The sequence below is a fragment of the Emys orbicularis genome, chromosome 1 (genome assembly GCF_028017835.1).
Source record: "Emys orbicularis isolate rEmyOrb1 chromosome 1, rEmyOrb1.hap1, whole genome shotgun sequence".
Classification (NCBI taxonomy): Eukaryota; Metazoa; Chordata; order Testudines; family Emydidae; genus Emys; species Emys orbicularis.
Window position 1 is genome coordinate 257,663,991 of NC_088683.1, and position 18,280 is coordinate 257,682,270.

Here is an 18,280-nt window from a genome sequence, read left to right on the forward strand (position 1 = left end):
CGGGAGGGGGGTGAGGGCTCCGGGATGGAGCTGAGGATGAGAGGTTTGGGGGGCCGGGAGAGGGCTTCAGGTTGGGGCAGGAGGGCAAGGTGTGAGGGGGGGTGAGGACTCTGGGGTGGGGCTAGGGATAAGGGGTTTGGAGTGCAGGAGTGGGCTCCAGGTTGCAGCAGGGGGTTGGGGTGCATGGGGGGTGCGGGCTCTGAGAGAGTGTTTGAGTGCAGGAGGGGACTCTAGGGCTGGGGGTTGGGGTGCGGGAGAGGGTTCAGGGTGTGGGGTCCCGGCAGCGCTTGCTGCGGCTCCCAGAAAACGGCCGCCAGGTCCCTGCAGCCCCATGGCACATGGGCGTCCAGGGAGGCTTCGCGCACTGCCCTCGGGCCCGCAAGCGCCACCCACACAGTTCCCATTGGTCACGGTTCCCGGCCAATGGGAGCTGCAGAGATGGCAATCGAGGTGGGGGGCAGCATGCGGAACCTGCCTGGCCGCCCACGCGCCTAGGGACTGCAAGGACCTTGCGGCCGCACAGAGCTAGGGCAGGCAGGAAGCCTGCCTTAGCCCCGGACTCCCGCTGCGCCGCTGACCCGACTTCCAATGGCCCGGTTGGCAGTGCCGACCGGAGCCGCCAGGGTTCTGTTTTGACCAGGTGTTCCTGTCAAAAACTGGACACCTGGCAACCCTACCCAGGGCCCAACTGAAGACCTGCCCCAGCCCAGATACCCGTACCCCCTACCCCCGCCCAGCCGTGGACCCACACACACACTCCCTCCCCCCCAGAGCCCAGGGATCCGGAGGGAGAAACAGCCTGATGCTGGGTCCCAGGCTCGTGTGAATTTTCCTGCATGCCACCTCCTTCCTTCAGGGCGTGCCGGGAACTGCAGCTCCCTGGAACCCTCCAGCTCCCTGCCCCTTCCCCTGGCAGTGTCTTCTATTTGCGAGCTGGGCTCTGCCAGGTCCAGCAGCCACTAGTGGCGGCCAGCAGCTCTGCAGGCCATTTCTGGGGTGGGACGAAGGAAATTCTGCGCTCACAACATTAATTCCTGTGCAAATTCTGCATTGCGCAATTCCCCCAGGAGTAAACAACAACTCTCTCTGATATAACTGAACAAAAAATGACCAAAAAGAAACAAAAAGTAACTAGGCAGCATTTATCAGGGGAGACAGAAAATAAAACTGAATGGAGCCTAGTTCTGGAGGGTAGTCTTCCTTGTTCATACCAGAATAATGTCCTTCACTCCTGTGTCAGGCCTTGGTAGTCATTAACCCCTTTCTCCCATTAAATACTGCATGACCTGGACAAAATAAAAAACTTCAAAACATTACTACACAAGGCACCAAAGGCGGGGATGTTCTTCAGAAACTTCTTTACACACAGTTAGGAATCCTTCCCTTCCTACTTCAATATTCCCTTTTTGCAATGCTCTTGGCTGAAACAGAATGTTCCTTTAGAACAGGGAACCACTCAGTACAGGATGCGTTTATGGATATCTACTTAACATACTACACTCCAAGTGCCTTTCCTTCCTGTTCTCTTCATACTTCTAAGAAGGAGGAAGAACTAATGTTTTGTTCAGGCAGCAATTTAGCAAGCGAGAGATACAGAGAAGATGATGATTGATGATGACTGGCCAGCCTTTGAATACATATTAGCTACTTGGTTAGAAGCTGGTCCATACAGCCACACAGTTGACTATGATCCCATCCATACATGATGGCACTTAACCCTATCACACTGTTTCCTAACTAAAATTCCAGATGCCACCATTAATTCATATCAATTTTATGCACATACTGTAAGCAGCCATAAGGCTCCAAAGACATAAGCAGTCACCATGATCTAATCCAGAGAAGGAATTGTAGGACGGTTGAGTCAAAGGGATGAGAAATTTAAGAATGGCCTTTAACATCGTAAGATCTACATCCTCCGCATCCTCACCCACATTACAGGGCTTTATAATTCACTACATCTTCTGGCTTGTGCTGTGCTATATTTGCTGTAGGGAAGCCTGATGCTAACAGGTCTGAATACCTATCTGCATGGATATCTATAGCAGATGTTCTTACTGACTCATTGCAAGCATTAAAACCTTAATAATTAACGCTTGACTGTTTTTTTAAGTTCTAATATGAATGCCTCACCGCAAGGCAAGAACCTTTGTTCCAGGTTTCTAATTCAGTGTTAGGCAAGGTAAAGTGACTAATAACTCTTACCAAGGGAATCCCAGTGGCTGGATTGTGGTCTGCAGAAATGGAGGCTGGCAACCTTTATTCCAGTCTTGTTTTTTTGTCATTTCAGCCTCCACCACCCAATTGCCCAAAGAAATGATAGGCAAAATAAAAGGGCAGACATCTCTAGTTGTCAAGTGGTTCAGCTTTGATTTTTCAAATATTGCCAAGTAGAAATGAGGGAAAGAACATCCCTCCTTTACCAGATCAGAAGGTACTAACAACAGTCTGGATGAATACCAAGTTTTAGAAAAGCAATTATGTATGCCTTAATTTCTCCACATTTAACAGATGCCTGAAACAAAACTAGCAAAGCTCTGATCACTGGGAACACTTGTTTTTTGGTGGGTTGAAGGTAGGAAGAATTAGGAGGAAGGATGTAATCTTAATTTTAAAGCTTTCCAAAAATACAAAGGACATCTAATGAGACTTCTAAATTCTCAAGTGATACAAGCTGTTCAGCCAATTACAAGCCCCTTGGATTGCAGGAAAGGGAAGAGTCCCCCCACCTCGGCTGAGACTGTGTTGAAGAACTTGGAGAACTGCATATAATCAAGGCAAACTTCAATGCTTATTGCACGAAATTATGAAAACAAATGGTTCCTCAACTTCAGGAGTCAATATCAACACCTTCTATCTCAAGTGTTCCAAATGAGCTTGGCATTAATGCCACATCTAGACAATTCAACGGAAGTGAACAAAACAGTTTGTGAGGACAAGCTCCTTCCACGACTCATGCCTTCTGACTACCACAGACTTTCAGGATATTTTAGGAATACCTCACAAAATCTTTTTCCTCCTCTCTGAGGCATCAATAGCTCAAAGGGACGTCTACTAATGGCTCATTCACACTGAACAATCACAGTCAGGGCTGAGCCGAAACAATACAGTGATTGTGGTTAGCAGTAAGGGATCTCTTATAGCTTCATTCAAGGTTCAAACAAAACAAAAAACTTTAGTGGACAAGCATTAAAATTGAGAGTATTAAATAAAAATCGACCACTATAAACAAATAAAGTGATATGTCCATTCCTCCGCTTCAGAGAATTTCTAGCAACTTTTCTTGGTAGACTTCATAAAACATTATTTGTGGCAGTTTTATTGCCTTTCCCTGTATATTCTCTGAAGGCAATAACCATAGGCAGATGTTTGGATGGGGGAATACTAGCTCTAGTTAATCACTTGATACCATCTCAAGGGAGGAAAGGCTTAACTGAATGTTTTAAAACATTTCTGCAAAGTACCTAAACATTACGAGTATAAACCTTCCACATACATTTGAAAAAAAAAAATAGATTTTAAATTACAATTGAAATTTGCGTGTATTGCGCATATTTTGCAGAAACTGCTGTGTGTGTTTGGAGCACTATGCAAGGGATCGTAAAATCAGTTTGTCTGCATTTAATACAGTACAATTTCAATCATAGAAGTGTTTCTCCAGGTTGTAATAACAGTCTTCCTCTGTAATTCTGGCACACTCCTACAGTGCTGTGCTGCTCTTGCATCCTGTCGCAGTGCTCCTGTATGTATAGAATGACTCCTGACAGAATTCTGCACCGATGCAGGGGCGCAGAATTCAAATGGCCTGCATATTTCTGTGGCCCCCATGCAGAAAAATGCAAAAGAAATCTGCGGAGGGGGGGCACATGTCTCTTCCCCAGCAGCCCAGGCAGCGCGTCTGTTCCAGTGTGCCTGGAGCAGCTTCAGAGACTGCGGTGGGGAGGGGGGCTCGGCATGCATGCCTGCAGGGAGACATTGATCACCGTCAGGGGGCAGGGCTGGCCAACAAGCGAGAGAGAGAGAGAGAGAGAGAGAGAGAGACTCTGTCCCTCTCTCTGGATACTGCGGCTCCAGGGGCGTGGAGGAGGGTAGGTCTTTTTGTTATGCAGGAGGAAGGCTCTGTCCCTGAGGCAGAAGTGTAGCAGTCTGCCTGCCTAGTAAAATGTAACTTCTTGAGAATTGAAAAAACACTTAATTAAATATTTGTATCATGTTACTGAAAATTGTTTGTTTTTAAGTTAAAGAAAATAGCTTTTGTAAAAAAATAAATTGTTTTGCTAATGTTGCTGTTGATGGTTAATTGATCACATTCTCTGAGGCACAAATGTAGCAACCTGTCTGCATAGTAACTTTGTTAATTATTCTATTGTTAGTTAACTGTTCCCATTCTCAGTCAATTCCCCCAGGAGCATAAAAACCTGTAGAAGTTTTATGGCCCCTACATTGCCAGAGTGATGTAAAACCTTATAAATGGCAGTAAGGGAATCAGCTAGGAAGATCTATGCACTTTCTCACTTTTTTCCTGTGCCAAAGCGGCACAATGGGGTTAGATTTTTACTTACCCATTAAAAAAAAACAAAAACAAACAAAAAAAACCACTTTTGAGGGCAAATAAAACATTTACCAAGCAGTCAGTAAAATGTCAGGACGATAACAACCAAGCACTTCCCAAAGTACCCAGCTAGGTCCAGGACAATGATTAGCAAAACTGTCTGATTTTCATGTGTGAAAGTCTGAGCAATTTAAAATGACATTCTACTCCCCCCCCCCCCCCCGTTTGGTGTTCTGTAATGTAGTTTGAATAAAAATTCAGGATTATTACTGGAATGCAGGGTATTAGTTACCAAATATTTGTAACTTAACTTTCATGTGTTTAGGAAATGCTGAATAGTCATTGTGACTTTTTTCTGTATTGTAGTTTAAATAACATACCAAAATAATTGAAACAGGTGTGATTATACTGCATTATTTTGACAAATAAAATTTTCAGAATTTTGCCAAATGTTTAATTTTTTAGTGCATTATATTTAATTTTTTGGCACATAACCCCCCCAGGAGTAATAGAATCCTTTTGATGACAGCTGATTCCTCAACTTCCCACAGCCCATTTGTCCAAGCAGCTACCACCCCATCCTCATCTTTTTCCAAATTTCTCCCACTTCACACAAACAAATTTCTCCCTCCCCAAATCTTACTGGACTCTTCCTGGTGCCTCCTATAACTATTTATATACCCATTCACCCACGTGCCCAAGAATCTCCAGGCTGTTGTGCCACCCTCAACCTTGTGATCTCTCTATCTAACCCTCTAATGGTAAACCTCTAGTCACATCCCTGAATGAATCCACCATGGTGGTGGATAGAAATCTCTTTTTATTTATTAAAATTTTCAAATAATTTTTTTCTTATAACAAGCCAAACAAATGCTAGGTACCAACATCTAAAATAAGTATAACTATACATCAGAAAAGACCAAGATATTTAAACAATATTTGGATTCCTATGTATTAACAGCAATATTTCCAGCACATAGATTTTTATGACACAAACAAAATTTAAAGAAAATGTTTACAATTTCTTATTTAAGGTTCCCATGTTGCCAAAATAGCAAAATTACATTTTCTTTTTTTTTTAAACAAGATGTCTGCCTTCAGCAGCATAGCTCAAATGCCAGCTGCAATTATACAGTTTATATTCAATATACTTTATCCATAAAGAGAAAGTTGTTCTGTTTTCAGAACTTCTGAATTTATAAAATTACACTTTTCAGAAATGGAACTTGTCAAATGAAGTTTTGTCAAAGTAGAAAGCAGGCTGCAACAGCTATAGTGAAGGTTGCATAACAATTTCCATTGCAATCCATAATTTTCTGACTTTCAACTTGCAGTCTCAGTTCTGCTTCGTCTCTGCTCAACTGAATTTTTTTGTATAGTTTGAGCAAAAATGGACTACTGTTTTGAAATGAGGGAAACAGTTTGGGGGAAAAACAGACTATTTAAAACAAATCCTACTAGTTAATTTTGAATATCCTTATAATCTAAACAGCTAGGAGTTCTTACTCGCCAAGAAAATAATCTTCACAGAGAACACTGTTGCAGTTCACATCTTTATTCTGGAAGATGTATTTCAAATGCTCATCACTTGGACAAGTCAAAATCACATACTGAACATATGCAGTAGAGATTTTCTGCCAAATTTTTTAAGCCCACCTATAGAAGGGTGCACTGCCAATCTAGTAAATACACATGCACAGTTAAATTAAGTACCCACTGAACTGCTCATTCTTAAATTTATGCAAACTAGCCAGGATACATTTTTCAAATGTTGGGGGAGACACACCAAAATGCTGCCCACAGCCAAAAGAAATGTGCACAGACAGGGCTTGGAGGTTTAATCCCACCTCTTCCAATATTTTATGTCTCTGTGCTTCACAATTCTTCTTAGAAAGTCCTCATGCTAACAGTCAAAGAGGGACAACATCCACTGCTCCCATTTTTCTAGAAATCAGACATTAAGTGACTTGCCATATAGGAAGTTTGTGGCAGAACTGAACTCTGATCTTTAATGTGTTAGACTTACGTCTTAGCCCCCAAACTGAAGTGTCTGAAGCAATTTGCTTGAGACCTCTAAACTTAGCTATGCTACAAATAAAACTGAGCTAATAATGCCTTGGCAATTGTGTAATGTGCTTTGCAAGAGACAAATAAAAATGTATGAATGTGCAAATATCTTAGGGTATGTCTACACCCAGCCGCTAGTTCGGCGGCTGGGAATCGAAGTTCTGGGTTCGACTTATCGCGTCTTGTCTGGACGCGATAAGTCGAACCAGGAAGTGATCGCCGTCGACTGCGGTACTCCAGCTAGACGAGAGGAGTACCGCGGCGTCGACGGGGGAACCGCGGCGTCGACGGGAGAGCCTGCCTGCCGCGTGTGGACCGAGGTAAGTTCGAACTAAGGTACTTCGAACTTCAGCTACGTTATTCACGTAGCTGAAGTTGCGTACCTTAGTTCGAATTGGGGGGTAAGTGTAGACCAAGCCTTAGCCACATTTTAAAAAGGAAGTAACAAAGAACAGAGACTGTCTAGCCATCTGGAGGGCACAATGGTGGTTGATAAACAGTTTCCATTATAAAACTTACCTTGTAGCTAGCTTAGCTTCCCACCAAACTGGTTGGTTCCAAGAATGGCTCCAAACCAACATGGACAGCTGTCCAAATGTTTCTGAAAACCTTCCCCTGCCTCCTGCTTTATTCACAGAAGAACTCCTCTTCATAATAGGGAATGCACATAAAGCTGGAGTCAAGGAGTCCTGTGTTCCCTCCTCCTAAAGGACATTCATAACCCTTTTTTTAATCTTTAAGTGATGCTTGAATAGGCATCCACTTGAAAAGTCTGGTTTTCAAAAGCTGCAACTTGTTCCAGAAAGAGTCCTCACTGAGGATCAGAACATGGCCTTGTTTCAGAAGAAAATTCATTTTATTTGACTAAGTTATGAAGGTCTGAAAACACCTACTGACCATGTGTAGTGCTGGCTTTTAGCATAGGCTCATTAAGTGCGCTCCTAATACAGAATGAACTACACATGCATTCATCACTAGCTGCTCTCTTAGGTGCACACTTTTGAACACTGGCAACAAGTGACAATGGCATTAAGGACAGGGTCATGATGAGCACCCTGCGAGATGGGAGGGTCCCAGAGTTCAGGCTCCAGCCTGAACCTGGAAATCTACAAAGCAATGAAACAGCCCCGCAGCCCAAGGCCTGTGAGCCCGAGTCAGCTGGCACAGGCCAGTCATGAGTGTCTAGTTGCTGTGTAGACATACCCTGCAACAATGATAGGGTAACTGCACTGTATCCCCTCTGCATGGTCCACTCCAGGAGTTCCCAGTCAGGTCTCCAGCCACATCTGTCTCTGGGCAGGGACCCTTGTCCCACTTCCTTCTGACCCAGGGTTTTAAGGCTGCACAGCTCCCTGCCTTACACTGTGATAGCCTTAGCAAGCCAGTCTGCCTAAAGGCCAGAGCCTGTGCTTTTCTTTCTTGCCAAAGGCTATAAATAATGTATCACCAGAAATTACAAGTTACCTCATGGTACTTTATAAGCAAGCACATTTATTCTTAAAATAAAAGCATTACAGAGAAAAACTTAAAAAATAAAAGTCCCTGTACACATGCTAAAAAGCTCACTAGAGGTCACCCACCAACCATATGGGGCCCTAGTAAGCCAAAGTCATTCCACACCTTCCACAAGGGTTGCCCCCCCCCCCCCTTGGTCCTGTCTGTTTGCTGGATCAGAAGGAAGACACTGGGTCAGTTCAAGCTCATTCTTTTATGCCAAAAGCCCTTTCTTTGTCCCCTAGTCTCTGGAAAACCCAATATGAATAGTATATGCAAGCCACTCCAGGGGGGTGGTACCTCCCTAGACTTTTTCATTCTCAGTGATTCACCTTAATCACCTTCCACTGTTTTTAGTTCCTGGAGGCGCTGTGGTAATCTTCCCCCTCCCCCCCATGTAGAGCACAATCATACATAAGCTATTCATAGATTTAATACAGTATGATCCCCAAAGATACTCCATGTAATTGTAATATCTGTCGCAGTGACATATTAAAATTATTTACTGAGAACAGAGACCTCTTTAGCTACAAGAAAAGATAGATATTCATTGTGACTTTGAAGTTCTGAGATGACTCACAAATAACTAGTATCTTCAAAAAAAACTATAATTTAGTTTTACTGCAGGATGCAATTGAGGACTCATTAGCAGAACAAGGATATTTGGAGGACTTTCAAACTACACTGTTACTAGCTTAGGCTATGTCTCCTAAGCTCAACAGCTGTGTCAATATTTGGACAGTAATCCTTCAGGGAAAGCCGAGGTACTACAAGAAATGGTGGCAGTGGAGGTACAGTGATTCTACTCGAGGTAACATCTTTCAGCTGAGACATAAACAGAAGTTGTGAGCACTTGTGGTCATTGAAGACAATTGCACATTTTGCTGGTGCTCTTCTGTCCACCTCAATTCCCTTCAGAGTGTCACTATGAGAACAGATTTACTTAGCACAGGAAATGAAGTTGCTGTATACTACAATTTCAGCATTCCACCCCAGAAATGTTAATTGTACACTACGTAAGTGTAGAGTATATGTAATTTATTATATCCCCAAAAATGTTAAAAAGAACAATAAGGTTGTTAAAGTTGTGAAGTCAGACACTCTAATGTTCAGAAATGCCGGAACTGCCCATATAACCTTAGTTTGGTTTCCTTGTGCATATGCATTATGATATGGTCTTTAGTTACAAGACCCTTCTGCCCCTGAACACCCAGCCTGTCCTTGCTTCTAACCCATCTCACCCCAAAGTCCTGCCTCTCTCTCTCTCCTCTCCACAACCTGCCCACTCTCCAGTTCCTGCCTCCCTGCTTCTTTGCTCCTATCCACCCTCACATCCCCTGGCTCATGCCCCCCTCCTCTTTGCACCTTTATCCCCTCTAGTCATGTTTTATCATAAGATTACAAACTTGGCTAACAATAGTAACTGCATTGATATAATATTTTTAGACTTTTGCGAGGCATTTGACTTAGTATTGCATGCATATTATTTTGATAATAAAATAAGCACTCTACAAATTAACGAAGCAACATACTATGAGGATTTAACACTGGTGAATAAATTTCAAAATGAGTAATCATTCATTCCGGGAGGGGGACGGGTTTCTAGTGGGATCCTGCATAGATCTCTTCTTGGCCCAATACAATTTGCATATTTTTATCAACGAGGTAGAAAAATTGCTGACTAGATGACAAAAAATGGTGGAGTGATAAAGAGTGATAAGAACAGGACAGTTTTAAGCATGATCTGGATTGCTTGGTAAGCTGGGCTCATTTGAACAATAACCATTTTAATATCACCAAATGCATGGTCATTAATTTAGGATCAACTAAAGTAGATCACACTTGCAGGATGGCATAGGTGGCGGGTATAATAAGCTAGGGTGCCTCGGGGCTTCAGCTGGTCCGGGGCTCCTCCGGCTGAAGTGGGGGGGGGGGGGGGAGCATGTGCTCGGGCCTCTGGCTGGCCCAGGGCTCCTCCAGCCAAGGGGAGGGGGCATCCGGGGCTCCTCCGGGGGGGGGGGGGGAGGAGAGAAACGGGTGCAGGTGGAAGGGGTGGAGCTGGGGACTAGCCTCCCTGGAGGGCAGCTCCACCCGCCGCCCATGCAGGATGGGGGACAATATCCTAGAATGCATCAACTCTGAAAGGGACTTATGGGGATCATAGCCATAGGCGGCAGGTATAATAGCCCGGGGAAGGCTTAGCCATCCCTGGCACTGCTGCCCACCCGCCGCTGCACACCTGGGCCCCACTACTTCCCCAAGGCCCCCACTGTCTGCTGCTGCTCCTGCCTGCCATGTCTCCTCCACTCCACCCCCACTCTGGAGGGCCCTGCTGCTCAGTGTCCCTCCTCCTCGGGGACGGGGGAATGAGGAGGGATGCAGAGAGTCAGCAGTGGGCGGGGGAGTAAAGAGGCTTGGCCGAGGAGCGGGTCCGGCGCTTGTGGGGTTGGCCTGGCATTGGAGCGGGCCTGGTACTCGGGGGGCCAGCGGCTCAGTCCAGCGTTGGCGGCCGGTGGGTCGGCCGGGGGATGGCCTTCAGAGGTGGTTCAGCTGGGGGCACGGGGGCCGGACCCGGGGTGGGGGTGCAGTGTGTTGGGCAGCTCAGCCTGGCAGCTCGGAGGGGTTGGGGGCTCAGCCCGATGTGGCTGGGGTGGGCGGGCTGGGACTCCTCCGGTCGCGGGGGCCCCCTCAGGGCTTCTCCTGTTGGGGGGTTGTTTCGGGGCTGCGGCATGCAGGTGTCGGGGCCTTGGGCGGAAGCGGGGGGCGGCAGGCTAGCCTCTCCAAAGCAGGGATTCATCTGCTGCCCACGATCATAGCGTATAACCAACTGAGCACAAGCTCCCAGTCCAATGCTGTAGCTAAGAAAGCTAACACTATTCTTGGATATGTAGCAGGGGAATATAAAGTAAGAGAAGGAAGATTTATTCCTCCATTTTTCCCAACTTGTCTCCACACTAATATTTGCCTTTTTTTTTTTTAAATAAAAAAGCCCACATTTTTGATGAATCATGTGGAGTCATATTACTGGCTTAATGTACATCACTGATATTAACACAGAATGAGTCATTTTATTCCCCTTCAAGCCAGAGGCAATTTGGTGAAGGAAACTTGCAGCACTTTTCATTTTACCTTTTCCAGAAGCTGTCACAGTAAAGATGATGATGAATTAAGAAGCAAAAAAAGATTTTTGTGGAAACAAAAAATGAACAGAATAAAGCAGAAAATGATGCGTTTTCTAACACTGAATGAAAGGAAATACTTCTACCTTTGATGAGACTATCCTGTTATCTGGATACCTTTGTGGAATGTATGCTTCAGTGCCTGAAGGAGGTTCACGATGCCCAACATAAATAGTCCGATTGTCCACCCAATTCTCTTCCCCAGCACACTGCGAAAGGAAGAAAGAAAGAGTCATCCTCAGTTCACCCAGCATTTCTGTATAAAAACAGTCAGACTGAGTCCGCTAGTCCTGTCATTTTTCAGTGCAGATGCCATTTTCACACAGTCATCAATATACTGTCCCTAAATCTCTGCCTATCGTCCCCCCCCCCCCCAAGAACCCTAAATGACAAATAGAAGAAAGCTATCAAAACTCTGCCTTTAGTTGTCTTCAGTAATGTTTTCCCCCATAGCAATAAGGGAACATCCTTGAAACGCTAGCCTTTGAAACCAAAGAAGAGATGGTTTACAATTTTGCCATTAAATCAGGTTTTAAAAAAGTTTCCACATGGCCAGCGCTCATCTCACTACTCTGATAAAATTACTGATAATATTAACATTTCATTCATATGACAAGAACAATCTGGATTGGATGAATAGCCAGCTACAGCTCCATTTTTACCCAACACTAAAGCAAATATAATAGAAAAGTGCTTTGCTTTCTACACAGAACCCACCCTGTGTTGTCTGAAATACTAGTAATGGTGAATCCCACAGGCACCAAGCCACAGTAGCATATCTAGAAGTCCCCAGAATACTTTCCATAATCCAGACACTGGGGCTATGCTGTACACCAGGGCAGTGCATTAGCTTTTCATCTTTGAATATACTATCTGGGTTCAAAGCCTATGATCATGAAAAAAAAAAAAAGGAGTATGAGTGGGGCCCACATTTAGTCCCCACGTACCCACATCACAAAGCTTCTATATAATTGGATTAAATTAGCATTTATGTATTCACAGTTTGTAAGAATTACTATCTGAGGACACAGATCCCTTTCCCTTGGGATTATGATTTGAGGGGTTGGTTCACAGAGTTTAAAATAGAAAGTACTTGCCTCTTATTTTTTTTCCTAAGTTTTAGTAGTTCCCACATATCATATCTAAAATTTATCCTAGTGCACCAACTCTTCAGTATTTGCGCAGGGTGCAGTACTTGTTATCTTTAGATAGGAGTTTCACTGTATTGTAAGTGCCACTGGATTAAGTTTACATTTAATTATTTATTTAGAGAAAGAGTTTCAATCTGTTTTAAATAAAAATATTGCCTTATATTGAAATGTTGTATTTTATACATACTTGTGTTTAGCATATTAGAACATTAGCTCTCCTCTGCCTCCCCAATAACCCCAGAATTCTGAAAACAGAGAGTACAGTACAGGCCTGGATAGTCTATTAAATTATACAGTATATTGCATTCGTTTTTACACTAAGAAGGACTTAAAAAAACAAACAATTCTTTGTGTTGTAGTACAATTTTTAAGATACACAGGGGATGCAAGTAGGAAATCCTTGAACATCAAGAATTGACTATTTAGCTTCTTCCTTCTATCCCGAGCAGGACTGAAAAACATATTCCTTGTGTTTATGAGCCCACATAAAGGGATTTGGAGAGAACATTAGTAGGTGACGTAACCAATTCCTTCATTTTGCAATATAAACTGGTCTTTGCCATGAGTCAATTACAAGTGCACAACCCTCCCCCATTAAACGTATTACCAATAGGAACTCTCATAATGTTGCAATATTATTTATTTAAAGTCCTTTAAAGAGCTGAAGTTCCCCCACAGTACTTTGCTGACTTGAAAGCTAGTATTTTTCTGTCAGGCTGCCAGTCAAGTATTATGACCAACATTTGTCTGTCTACACAGAGGTACAATACAATTAATTGTACATAGGGATATAGATTAAGACAGACTAATTTACTCAGTCCATCAGATTTATTTTTGTTCTTAAAATTAATTCACCATAGAGAATGGTTTAAAAACAAGTCAACTAACTTTTTACATACAGTTTTAACCACTTGTCACAGCAGAATTAATTTGATTTTGTCCATGTGTTTGTAGAAGTGATGAATTAATGTACGTCACTGGTCTACTCCAAACAAAAAGACATTTCACAACATATACATGGAATATTTTGCATAAAATGTGCAACTGCATTGTTCAGTGAAGTAATACTGTAAAAAAAAAAAAAAGGAAGCATCATGCATTATTCAATAACACTGCAATACAGTTATCCCACAAGGGCACTCATCTCTACTAATCAGGAAAAGGTATACAGAGGAAAATGGCACAGTGAAGCTCTAATGTATGCCACTTGCAAAGATCAAAACACCATGTTTTAATTAACAGTAATAGTGTCCTACAAAGAGAACACTTTGAACAAGGAATTCTTTTGATGTCCAGGTACTATATATTAGACATCATTTGCAGAGTGACACCAGGATAATAGAAAAAAGGAACTCTGCACTGTGGCCAGTGCAATGAAGTGTATTCAATGTTTTATATTCTGTTGCTTAAGCCCATTACAGATATGTCCAAGAAACCATAAATAAACCTAAAGCATTATGTGTTTCTATTAATAGTACAAAGCTCAATGTACTGAAACCTAGTTTCATTGGCACATAAATGAAGCAGCATTACTTATGTTCTACGCTCTCTTCAGCACTGTCAGCAACACAGAAACCAAAGACTGGTGAAAAATCCATCAAATTGTCTGTACATCACATAAAAGATGGCTGATCTTCATAAAATCTGAACGTTTAGGAAGTCACACAAAATACACTAAGCATTTTTTCTAGGTTTAAATTCCAAACTATGACAAACTTCTGAATCACTTGTATGCTACTCTGCTAGTTTTTAGCTAGATACATTTAGAGATTGACCAGACCAGGTATAAATATTCAACAGGTGGTGGGGGTTGGGAGTGAAGAGGGAGAAGTTAACAGTCTGTGAGCTAAAAAACAATGCTTTCTGAGAATTAAGTTACATAAACATTTTCATATTAATAACAGAAATAAAAGCAATTTGATAAAATCCAGGGGTATAACAAATCAGCTTATTCTCCACATGTAATTTTAGCTCTTCCAGTCCACAGGCAACTTTATCTCATTAATTAAGGTACTGACAATTCTGTTAGTTTGCAACAGCAGATTTTGAAAAAGTAACTGATCTTGAAAGATTCAGAATCTTAGACAATTTTAAGGAACATGGTTTTGAGCTATAAACTGGAAAATCAAAGAATGACATTTCCAGAAATCTCAAATAAAAAGAATATCAGTTTGGTACAGAGCCAAAAGTAACAATCTAAAAGGTGATTACATACCTGTAACTAGAAGTTCTTCAAGATGTGTAGTCCCTATGTGTAGTCTACACATGGGCAAGCATGCACACCATGCACCTGAGTCTGGAGATTCTGAACAAGCAGCGCCCATTGGCTCGCACATGGCAATTGCCCATCTCGTGCTCCAAACCAAGGGCATAAGAGGCAGTGTGGGTCAATGCCTCTCCTTACAGTGAATCCAATAGGATCCAAAGCAGAGAGGACAGAGGGCAGGTAGTGGAATACAGACAGGGATCATACACCTAAAAAAACTTCCAGTTACAGTTAAGTAACCTCCACTTTTTCAAGTGCTGGTCCCTACATATATTCCACACGTGGGCAACTGACAAGCACCAGAGGGGGGTGTAAGGATGCTGGCAGTAAAGATGCTTGAAGAACTGCAGTCCCCACCACTGCATCCTCAGTGCAGGCCTGAACTAGCACATAATGTTTTGTAAACTTGTGAATGGAACTCCAGGTACCTGATCTGAATATATCCAGTATCTGTACCTCCCGCAGAGATGCCATAGAAGCAGCTTGCGCCCTTGTGGAGTGTGCCCTTACTCCATTCGGAGGAAGGGTACCTGCTAATTGGTAGCACGTGATGATGAAACCAGAAATCCATTCAGAGATTCTCTGAGAAGATATTGCTTGTCCTCGCGACCTCTTTGCTATAGTGAAAAACAGTCTTGGCGACTTTCTAATTGGTTTGGTCCTTTGCAGGTAGAATGCCAGGGCACATCTGACATCCAGGGAATGAAGTCTTTTCTCTTCAATGGAAGCATGATAAGCATGGACAGGTTGGTTGACATGAAATTCAGAAGTTACCTTAGGGAGGAATTTTGGATGAAGGTGAAGGAAGACCTTCTCCTTGTGAAAAATGGTATATGATAGGTCAGAAGTGCCCCCATCTAGCTCATCCTTCTGACTGAACTAATATCAACTATCATGGAAAGGTAGGTGTAAGGGGACGGACTCACCCCTGCGGCGCCTCCTGCTGGTTACTTCGGAGAATCAGCTCAATACAGCCCGGAGCGCCCTCTGCAGGCCGGTGATCCGCCTTGTCATCTGCACTGGCCCCCCGTGTCCCTCCCAGGACCCCAGTGCCCCTTGCTCTGGGTACTGCCCCCTGGCAGTACCCACACACGCTGGGTCTCCCCTCCCAGGGGAACCCCCACCCACTAACCCCACCTCACCTCAGTGTAAGGCTACTGCCAGTCATCGTTTAGCCCCATGCCTGGGGCAGACTGCAGTATCAGCCTACTCATCACTGGCACGGAGGGTTTGGACCTGCTGCCTTGGCCTACCTCTGGGCTGCCCTCTGCAACCCCCAGTACCCCTTGGCCCAATGCTAGGCCGCAGCCTGGGGCTTTCCAGGCTGGAGCTCCCCAGCTCCTCATCCTTTCCCCAGCCCTGCTCCACCCAGGTACTCTGTCTTAGCTCCCTGCAGCCAGGCCCTTCTCTCTCTGAGTGCAGAGAGAGACTGCTGAGCTCCTGGCTCCTAGCCTCTTTATACAGGCCAGCTGGGGCCTGATTGGGGCGTGGCCCAGCTGCGGCTACTTCCCCAATCAGCCTAGGTAGCTTTTCCCACAGCCCCAGCCCTCTGCAGGGCTGGCTTTAACCCTTCCCAGGCAGGAGCGGGTGTCCACCCCGCTACAGTGGGACATAGAACGTTGGCAAAGCTTGATATGGTGGTCTGGTAAGCACTGACAGGAGAGTCTGAGGTCCTATTGAGGTATAGACTTGACCACTGGTGTAAAGGTCCTGACTAGGCCCTTCATGAATCTAACCATTGCTGAGTGAGTAAAAAATGGAACGTCCCCCTACTGGAAGAAGAAAGGCACTGAATGCTGCAAGAAGTACCCACAGTAGGCTTAGGGAAAGACCCAAGTTCTTCAACAACAGGAGATATCCCAATCATTTTAGACTATCTGCGGAGTTTGAGGAAGACCCATTGCACCATACTCAGGTAGAGAAGCATCCCCATTTAGCTAAGTAGCAGTTCCTAGTTGAATCTTTTCTACTTTGTGTAAGAATGGCTTAGACAGCTTCAGAACATGAGTGTTGTAGGTCTGATGTCCATCCAAACACCAGGCCATGAGGTGAAGTGGGTCTGAATTGGGGTGACTGATTTTACCAACTTCTTGAATTAGCAGATATGGGAAGGGACAAATGCTGATGGAGGATGGACTGAGAGTCTCAGAAGTTCTGGGAACTGTTGGGTGCTGTGAGAAAGATCTGGCTCGACAGGGCCAGAGCCACTCTCAAAACCTGTGGTAGCAGGGGAATGGGCTAAAATGGATCTTTCAGTTGGTCTGTACCTGACAGCACTAGAGTGTAAACATGGGAGTAGTGGCCCATAGATGCTCTGGAGCAGTACAAGGGAAGCTTCCTATTCATTTGGGACACAAAGAGATCCTATTGAAGTTTTCCCCACTGAGCAAATATCTCGCTCAAGACAAAGCTGCGTATTTTCCACTTGAGATCTGCAGAGAGGTGCCTGCTTACGTTGTCCACTAAAGAATTCTGAACACCTGGAAGATACGTGGCTTGGATAGCAATGTGGTTGCTGATGCACCAATTCCAATGCCTGACTACTTTCAGGAAGAGGGGAAGAGATCTTGCTTGGTCCTCCTTGTTTATATAAAAGACCATAGTGATGTTGTCCAACATTACTTGGATATGGAGTGAACATATGAGTGGGCAAAAGGGCCCCACAAGCCAGGCGCACTGCTCTCAGTTCTAGCAGGTTGATGTGAAGTCTGGCCTCCTGTGGGGTTCAAATCCCTTCTACGGTATGGTCGTTCAGGTGAGCACCTCAACTCAGAAGGGATGCATCTGTGATGACAGTGGCACGGGGGGAGGTTGAGAGTGTTGAAGGGAACTTCCATTCACACTTGTGCCAGGTTCAACCACCAGGTAAGAGGTGATTACTCTCGTGTGAAGAGTCAGGCTGGTGTTCATGTGGTCCTTGTCTGGTGAGCAGACTGACTGGAGCCAAGCATGTAGGCAGCATAGATTAAATCTGGTACACGTAAATTCACAAGGCCATGAGGCCTAGAAGAGAAAGGCACACTAGAACCATAATCTTTGGTCTGAGAGTAATTTATGCTATCAGATTGCCCATTAATTGAAATCTTTCCTTGGGGAGGAATTCTCCTGCTGAGATGGAATCCAGAGTCACTTCCATAAAGTTTATTGCCTATATGGTCATCAAAACTGACTTTTCTTTGTTCATGCAGACACCCAGCGCTACTAGAAGATGGAGCAGGAAAAAGTTGCTGACCTGACCACATGGTTGGAGTGATCCACTACAGCCAATCATCCAAATATGAGAAAACTGTGTGACCATTACATCTGTTAGTATGTTAGTAAATATTAACCCTTTTAATACTTATTCTTGTATATTAAATTCATTTGCATATTAACTATTGCCCCAGAATCTTTTACAATATAAGCAAATTGTGTGTATGAATTATAAGGCCCGAAGTAACCTGAACTCAGGAATTCATAAACTGAAAGTTACTTGTACTCAGGAATTTTTTTTTTTTCTGGTTGAGTGTTGGCCTGTATCTAATTATCCTGAGCATCTCCTGGTCTTTGGGAATCCAGGTGTTCAGGGAAA

The 18,280-nt window shown here is 44.0% G+C and overlaps 1 protein-coding gene across 1 annotated transcript in view; it reads right to left on the reverse strand.

The window, feature by feature from the left end:
• Positions 1 to 17,310, reverse strand: part of ATP11A (ATPase phospholipid transporting 11A) — a 126,028-nt gene extending 108,718 nt beyond the window's left edge. The window contains exons 1-2 of the mRNA XM_065423542.1: positions 17,164 to 17,310; positions 11,379 to 11,501 (exon numbers count right to left, since the gene is read on the reverse strand). Coding sequence (XP_065279614.1) covers positions 11,379 to 11,501; positions 17,164 to 17,310 — 270 coding nt within the window. The remainder of the gene's footprint in view (positions 1 to 11,378; positions 11,502 to 17,163) is intronic.
• Positions 17,311 to 18,280: the final 970 nt, after the last annotated feature.